Here is a 7944-nt window from a genome sequence, read left to right on the forward strand (position 1 = left end):
CCCCCCCCCCCCCGGAGTGGTCTGGTCTCTTCTCTCCCCCCAGCAGTGGTTTCTTCCCTGCTGGGGTGGAATGGGGAAGAAGAGGAGGGGGAGGAGGTCTCTTCTCTTCTTCCCCATTTCCACCCCCGCAGTGCTCTCTTCTTCCGCGCCCCGCATGAAGTCACAAATCCCACCCGTCTCGCACAGGCTGCCGGGAAGCCCTGCCCCCTGCCCTCCGTCATAGGCCGGCCGGCGCGCGGCGGGGGCGGGGTTGTCCTCCCCTCCCACCCGGCGGACTACAAGTCCCGTGGTGCCCTGCGGCGCAGCGGCTGGGCTCGGCGCGGCTCGGAACGTTCGGCTCGGCTCGGCGCTGCCAGGCCTGTCCCGTCTCCCCGCGGCCGCCGCGCTCACGCGACTCCCCGGCTTCCGCGCGGCCTACCCGGCTCGCCCGCAATGGCGCGGCCGCTGGTGCCCAGCTCGCAGAAGGCGCTGCTGCTGGAGCTGAAGGGGCTGCAGGAGGAGCCCGTGGAGGGGTTCCGGGTCACGCTGGTGGACGAGGGCGACCTGTACAACTGGGAGGTGGCGATCTTCGGGCCCCCCAACACCTACTACGAAGGCGGCTACTTCAAGGTGCGCGTCCGAGCCGGCTCGAGGGGCTCCAGGGGTCTCGGGATCCCCCCCTCCCCGGCTGCCTTTGGGCGCTTTGTTCCCGGGGTTGGTCTCCTCGGGGGGTGGGGGCTCCCGAAGGGGCCCCTGTACCGCGGGGAAGCAGGGACGGGAGGGGCAGGCTTTCTTCCTTCCTACCCCTGATCTGGGCCGGGTGCGGCTGGGTGCTGCGCCCCATGAGTCAGCCCGGTGCCCCAGCCGCTTCGGAGCAGCCTTGCCACATCGGGAAGCGAGAAGAGAAAGCTCTCGGGCCTGCTGGGTGCTGCCTGGTTTCAAGGGGGGGCGAAGGCGCTGGTCCCCGGACCGTAGGGACCCTCTGCTGGCATGGGCCCCCCACCTGTAGCTGTGCTGCAGGGTCCCCCTTCCTGGGAGGTGCTCGATCCCGTCCAGTGCCACAAAGGGGCTTGTTCTGAGCGCGGTTTGGGACCCGGATGCGTAGATTCGGACACGCTGGGGGCTGGAAGGGACCTCAGAAGATCATCGGGTCCAGCCCCCTGCACCAGGCAGGAAAGATAACTGGGGGTCAGATGACCCCAGCAAGGTGACCACCCAGTCTCCTCTTGAGGATTTCCAGGGTAGGTGATTGCACCACCTCTGGGGGGAGCTTGTCCCACAGGCCTTACACCCTCGTTGTGAAGAAGTGTTTCCTAATGTTGCGCCTGAATCTGAGCTTCCAGGAGTTTGTGGCTGTTACGCCTGGTTTTCCTCTCAGGTGCCCTGGTGAACAGTTGCTCACCGAGCCCTTGATGTTTTCCCCTGATGTAGCGGTAGCTGCTACCAAGGCCCCTCTCGGCCTTCTCTTCTTCAGGCTGAAGAGCCCCAGGTCCCTCAGTCTTTCCCGTGCAAGTCTCTGATCGTACAGGTGGGCCCTTCTCTGGACTCTCTCGAGCTTTGCAGCGCCCAGAACTGGACGCGGTACTCCAGCTGTGAGTGTGAGGCTGCGCACACTTCGGTTTAAAACCCTGGTACCCTTCATCCCTCGACTTCCTGGGGAGTCACGCAAGGGCTGCGTTGAAAGACAGGATGGAAACACGTCAGTAGAGTGAACGGGCCTGTAGTCCTCCCTCTTCCTGTGCTAGCTTCCTGCAGCCAACTGGGCTCCAGCCTGCACCTGAGGATGGGAGTAACATTCAGGACCGTGTGGGGTTGTGGGGGGGAGGCTGCACACAGCATGACAAGACATCCAGGTCTGCATTTCGCACTGAGCTTCTGCCCGCGGTTGGCCGACGGCCCAGCTTGGCCATGCTGGGCATGGTTGAGGTGCTGTTGCCAAGGTAAAATCAAGTTTTGGACTAGCAGACAACCTCCTGGTGCTGGGCAGCTAGTGGATTCCTCCCCAGTCCTGAAGCCGGAGCATGAAAATCTCTCTCCTTGGCTCACTCTAACCCTCTGTTTATTTGCTGCCTGCCGCAGGACCTGGCGTGGGAGCACGAGACATGCCGCGCGGTCAGCTGGGCACAGCCACAACATTCACAGGGGCTTATTTTTAGCACCTGAACTCGGTTGTGCTCGGTCTCGTTCTCAATGGGGACTGGCTATTTTTAGGGCTTGAATCACCAGATGTTAAGCTCCGAGCGCCCGTCTTGGAGGCTGCGTGGCGTTTTGAGAGAGTGGCGGTAACGATCGCTTCCCAGAACTGAAGCGCGGCCGAAGCCTGATTGTTGGAGCCCAGGTGTCCTGAGTGCTGCTTGCGTTCGTATCGTGGAAGATGGCTCTCAGTGGATGTTGAAGTGAATGGTTGGAGATGTTTCCTCTGGCATCTCTAACCCAGTAAATGGTAGATGCCTGGGAGGGTGTTGATTAGGAAAAAAATTGCTTTAGAGGTGCATGGTTCAGCACTACCCCTATAGCATCCACCCCTGCCACTGTTGGAGATGGGATGCTGGACTATGGGTCTGAGCCAGTGCAGCTCTTCTGTTCTTAGGCTTCTCTTTTCCAAACCATTGCGGGGGGGTGGCATCTCTTTGCAGACATGTTCAAGGGCTTGGTGGAGTCCTGTATGGGGGGAGGGAAGTTGTCTTACTTTGTTCCACGTTTCCCACGCTGGCTTGAGAGCCATCGCCTGGAGCTCACCACCCCCATGGGGCTTCCTTGGCTGCACTGGGGGTATCGGGCGAGACATGTGTCCCTCTGCACTTCTCTTTTAGGGTATGCAGGGGAGGAAGAGTGGAAGTTGTCTGCTCAGAGATGGGTTCGTGGCTTGGTTCAAGCCTTTTTCTCGGGACAGCCCTTGCTCTGGCTCCTGTATCTCATCATCAGAGGCCTTGGCCTAAACTGCCCTTGGAAATCACCCCTGCTCCCAGCTCAGTGGCTGCCCCTTTCCTTATCCAGTCAGTGGGTTTGGGAAGGGGGCTTAGTCAGGAGTCCAGCACCTCTGCCTCTGCTACTACCCGTTGTCAGGTCAAGTCACTTAACCTTCTCGCCATCTGCCCAACAGATCTGCCTTGCATGCTGCTTTAGCTGACACAGCTTGTAAGATCCAGGAAGAAATGGGCTTGGGAGGAACTGAGTTAGGGCTGGGAACAAGCTGTCTTCTGAGCTCCATCCCAGTCCGGTTTGTAGCAGGAGTTAGCAGGGAGGTTTTAGACCCCTGAAGCTGACACTTGTTCTTTCAAGGGTGCGTCTCGACTAGCTGCTGCCAGGTGGATCCAGGTCAGTGCACTTGGCCCCACGGCTGGGACAGCTCTGTGGGTCTGTCCGCTTGGTCCCACGTTGACATCGGGATCTGCACAAGGAAGTAAATAAGCAGGGTTGTTTTCTCTGTGGGCCATCAAACACAACAAGCCCTCATCCAGACATCCGGGGCGGGGTGCTGTGGCCCGGGGCAGTGTCAAGGTTGGCAGAGGAGGGTAATTGCTGGATGAGCCAGAAAGGAAATGAGCTGATGAGTCTCAAAAGGAGGAACCGGGGCAGAATTATCAGGGAGGAGGCACCACGCATCAGCCTAGTTTTGATAACACGGCTTGGCCTTGGCGGGGGGGACCCCCTGACCAGCATTGCCACTTCCAGCAAACCTGACCTAGTAAATGGCTCTCCGTACTGCAGACTTCCTCTATGGGCAGTGCCTTTGTGCCAGCAGGGCCCAGCTGCCTGTCCCCAAGCTCAGAACTGCTGGCATCGTTCCCATGCTGCCAGTCTCTGATGGACAGTCCTGTACCCAGAGGCGGTGTGTGGCATTTGGCAGCCCCCATTATCTGGAAGCCCTGTGGTCCTGGGTGTCCAGATGGGCCATGATGCAACCGAGCATCTTCCTTTTGGGATCAGGGAGGCAGGAGGGAGCAGGTTGCCCCCAGACCATGACACCATGGGTGCATTTTCCCTCCCGCCTGCTTCTAGGTGGGGTTGGAGTTCCTAGTGTGCTGCTAATAACACCAAGGTCGCAGACTTGAACCCTGCTTGGACTAGATGATCTCTTGAGATCCCTTCCAGCCTTATTTCTCTATGAAGTAGTATAAGTCTCCTCTGCCTGGCCTGTGCCATCCTAAGGGGAGATAGGGCATGGGATGTGCCTAGGTCATGCAAGCTGGGTCCCTAACCCTGTGGGCTTGGCATCTCTTCCTCCCCCAGGGCAGGATGGCAGGGCCTTGCTCGCACGTTGTGTCCCAGATACTCTGAGCTGGCCTATGCTCTGTCCCCTGCCCCTGCTCGGGGCCAGGGTTAACAGCTCTCAGTCGCACAGTCCCCCTACCCTGAGGAAGTCATCGGCCTCCTGCTGATGGGCAGGGTTGAGCCTGTGGGCTGGTGCTGCCAGTTCCGGGGTGGAGCGTCTGCCTCCAGGCTCTGAGCCCTTGATTACTTCCATCCTCTCTGGGGTACGTGGGAAGTCAGGGTGGGGGGCTGAGCCCCAACCCACAATGCAGCCATGGGGCTGCCCTGAAGGGCATCCATGGGGTTTGTCTGGGCCTCCATAATGCATCTGGCCCCCGAGGCTGCTTCCTCCTGAGCCAGGACACTGACCTTCCCCCTTTCCATCACAGGCTCGCCTCCGGTTTCCTGTCGACTACCCCTACTCCCCGCCTGCCTTCCGCTTCCTCACCAAGATGTGGCACCCAAACATCTATGAGGTGGGTCTCTGTGGCTGTGCTAACAAAGGCTCCTATTCAGCCACTGCTCTGGCCCCCAGGGGGTTTTCTGGGCTGGATCCAAGGACTGGGTGAAACCAGCCTGCATGTCACCGGGACCCCACGCTGGGAGCAAACATGCCTCAGCCAGCCCAGCCGTGTCCTGGGCTTCGCTTGGTACAGCTTGGCCACCCTGGACCTGGCCTGGTCTGGCTCTGGTTCTTCCCTTCCTGAAACCTGCCCGTCTGCTGGACATGACCAGCTACAGGCGGAGCCAGGGACGAGCAGTCCGCAGGTCTTGTATCGTGGTCAGAAGCGTGTCGATAATGCTGCGCGGGTGTTTACCAGGCAGGGAGGGGTACGAGCCGGCCCAGGGAGCGCCCCAGCTGGTCTGCTGGTGACTCGCAGCTATTCCACTGCCTGGCACCTGCCTGGGCCTTGATCCAGAAGGCTGGTTGGGCAGGGTCAGGCTCTAAACTGCCTTTCGAGCCTGCTTGGAACAAATGTCTCCCACCAACTGCCCTAGAGACCACCAAGGAGATGGGTCTCCAGGTGCAGAGGTACAGTATAGGGTGGGGGGCTGCAGTCTGGATCTGTCACAGCAAGTGGTTTCACAGCTGCCCTGAGAGGCCTCAGAAGCCTAGGGGAAGCCTCAAGGTGCTTCTTGCTTTCTGGCACATGTCCTGAGAAACAGGGAAAGCCACGGGAGGGGTGCTGGGAGGTAGCGGAGGAGTTTATCATTGGCTGTGAGCAACCAGAGGAATTGGCACCCTTCCTGGGCTGGGTTGTGGGGCTGAGACTCCCAGCTAAGCTCTGTCTCCTGCACTTCCAGACTGGGGATGTCTGCATCTCAATCCTGCATCCTCCAGTGGACGATCCGCAGAGTGGGGAGCTGCCATCAGAGCGGTGGAACCCCACCCAGAACGTGCGGTAAGCCATGGGGCAGCTGGCAAGGGAGCGTGGGGCTGCGGTTAGCAGAGCCCTCCCGTTGGCATGGACTTTCAGCTCTATCTGTGGGCCTGGTGTCTGGCCTGCTGATGGTCAGTGCCCACAATCACTGCTTGTGCAAGCTAGGTGGGATCTAGGCACTACAGCCCTTGGCCCTGGTGTAGCACTGTGCCTTCCTGCTCCTTGTTAGACCTGGGCGGTTGCTCAGCCCCACTCCCTGGTTCTAACTGCTCCCCTTACCCATGCTCACCAGGACGATCCTCCTGAGCGTGATCTCGCTGCTCAACGAGCCCAACACATTCTCACCGGCCAATGTAGATGCCTCGGTCATGTACCGCAAGTGGAAAGAGAGCAAAGGAAAGGACCGAGAGTACACGGACATCATCAGGTAAGGGAGTGTGACTGGCACTCGGATGAGTGAGGGAGGCATGTAGCTGAGGTCACTCTGCTCAGGAGGGCACTGAGATGCTTGCACCTGGGCATGGGAGCAAAGGCCTTGGGGAGATTTCCACCAGCATCACTCTGCTTTTCAAGGCTAGTGATAGAGACCAGTGAGGCCTGGGTGACTGCCAGGTTGGCCGGGGGGTCTGTGTGCATTCAGGGCTCAACTGCGCTGGACGTTGAGATCTCACAGGCAGATCCACACGTGATCATCCCATGAAGAATAGCTGCAGCATGAGTCTGCCAAGCCTCGGGGGTGTGGGAGACGCTTCCCCCATCTGCATCTTGGCTGCATGGGCAACGGCCCATCCCCTGCAGCAGGGCAGTGCCCATCTTCCTGCCCAAAAGGGCTGGGCTCTTGCAGGTCTGGGGAAGCCCCACTGAGGGAGGGGGAAGTTGAGGCTGCTTCGAGGCGCTTTCCACCCACATCTAAACTATTCTTGCCATGATGGTGCCTGGGGCAGTCCTGGCCCGGCAGGCTGTGACACCTTGCAAAGACTTCAGGCTCCTGCCTGGCACCCCATGCCAGGATTAACCTATAAATACCTATGATCCCTCCTCTGCTATCATGTCAACCCTGTTTTCACTGCTGGCCCCTCGCAGGAAGCAAGTCCTGGGAACCAAGGTGGATGCGGAGCGGGATGGTGTGAAGGTGCCCACCACGCTGGCCGAGTACTGTGTGAAAACCAAGACGCCAGCCCCAGACGAGGGCTCGGACCTCTTCTACGACGACTACTACGAAGATGATGAGATGGAGGAGGACGACGACGCTGACAGCTGCTACGGTGATGAGGATGACTCTGGCAACGAGGAGTCCTGACATCCCCCCCGCCTGCGCCAAAGTTCCTTTATAAACTCCTGAATTTTACCTCGGCTCGGATGCCCTGGTTTGAATCTCGGCTCGGTCGGCCCCAGCCCTCGCGCTCTACCTCACGGGGAGACTGTGCTGCTGTGCAAGAGAAACCACTGCTGTCTTTGTAAAATATAACCCAGTTTTATATGGGGGGGCGGGGGGCGGAATTCACTGAGGTATTTTCTGTATCTGCCAGGACGTGGAAGCCGGCATCTCTGGGTGGAGTGAGGGGGGATGTCTCCATGGGGTGAAATTGGTCTTATACCCTGTGTGAGGAGAAACAGCTTGGGGATGGCTGTGTGGAGCTGATGTAGCCTGTTGGGTGGAGAGGTGGCAGGGGCTGCTGTGGTCCTCTGCAGCCCACCCCGCTCACAAGCCATGGGAACAGTCCTTGCTCCCACTAGCCCCTTCCCTGCACTTCAGGAGCCCGTTGGGCCCAGGGACTGAGATCCCAGCATGCACAGCCTGGGCTGAAGCAGCTCCCTTCCTCCCTTGGGCCCTCCTTCATGGGGAAGTGGGCAGAAGTGAAGGGTGCCCCAGGGTGGATCTTGGCTGCACTGACAAGATGGGGGGGGGGTGGCGTTTTAACTCTTCCTGCTGCTTTGGGGGTTGTTTTGTTCTGTTTTGGATTTTTTTTTCTTTTTTTTTTTTTTGAAAACTATTTAATAAAAGTACTTTTAAGGGAGCGGCTGTGCTGCCTTCAGTCATCAGAGGCACTGCTTGTACCAGGGTCAGGGGGCGCTGCCTGGAAGTCCACGATGATCTCAACCCTTAAGGAGAGGGTTGGGGCAGGTGTGGGGACTGCAGGGCAGGGAGGGAAAGGAGTCCAGGGATCAGTGATGCGGCAAATGGGCTGGTGAAGGGGAGGCAGGCAGGAGCAGTGGACAGGTCAGATGTAACAGGTGGCTGTTGCTGTGAGTGGGAAGTAGTCAGGCCTCCCTGCCTATCCTGTGGGCGAAGGATCGTCCCTTGCCCTGGGAGTGCCCGTGGTGGACC

The 7944-nt window shown here is 59.3% G+C and overlaps 1 protein-coding gene across 2 annotated transcripts in view; it reads left to right on the forward strand.

Moving 5' to 3' along the window:
- CDC34 (cell division cycle 34) overlaps window positions 1-7541 on the forward strand; it is a 9523-nt gene extending 1982 nt beyond the window's left edge. The window contains exons 1-5 of one of the 2 annotated variants that reach the window (XM_019513504.1): window positions 310-609; window positions 4623-4709; window positions 5539-5636; window positions 5908-6042; window positions 6699-7540. In XM_019513504.1, coding sequence (XP_019369049.1) covers window positions 433-609; window positions 4623-4709; window positions 5539-5636; window positions 5908-6042; window positions 6699-6915 — 714 coding nt within the window. In that variant the 5' untranslated portion in view covers window positions 310-432 and the 3' untranslated portion in view covers window positions 6916-7540. Of the gene's footprint in view, window positions 1-309; window positions 610-4622; window positions 4710-5538; window positions 5637-5907; window positions 6043-6698 lie in introns of those variants that run through there. The other variant, XM_019513505.1, reaches the window with a different exon arrangement.
- Window positions 7542-7944: the final 403 nt, after the last annotated feature.

Source organism: Gavialis gangeticus, unplaced genomic scaffold (assembly GCF_001723915.1).
Source record: "Gavialis gangeticus isolate Ggan-Ray unplaced genomic scaffold, GavGan_comp1, whole genome shotgun sequence".
Taxonomy (NCBI): domain Eukaryota; kingdom Metazoa; phylum Chordata; order Crocodylia; family Gavialidae; genus Gavialis; species Gavialis gangeticus.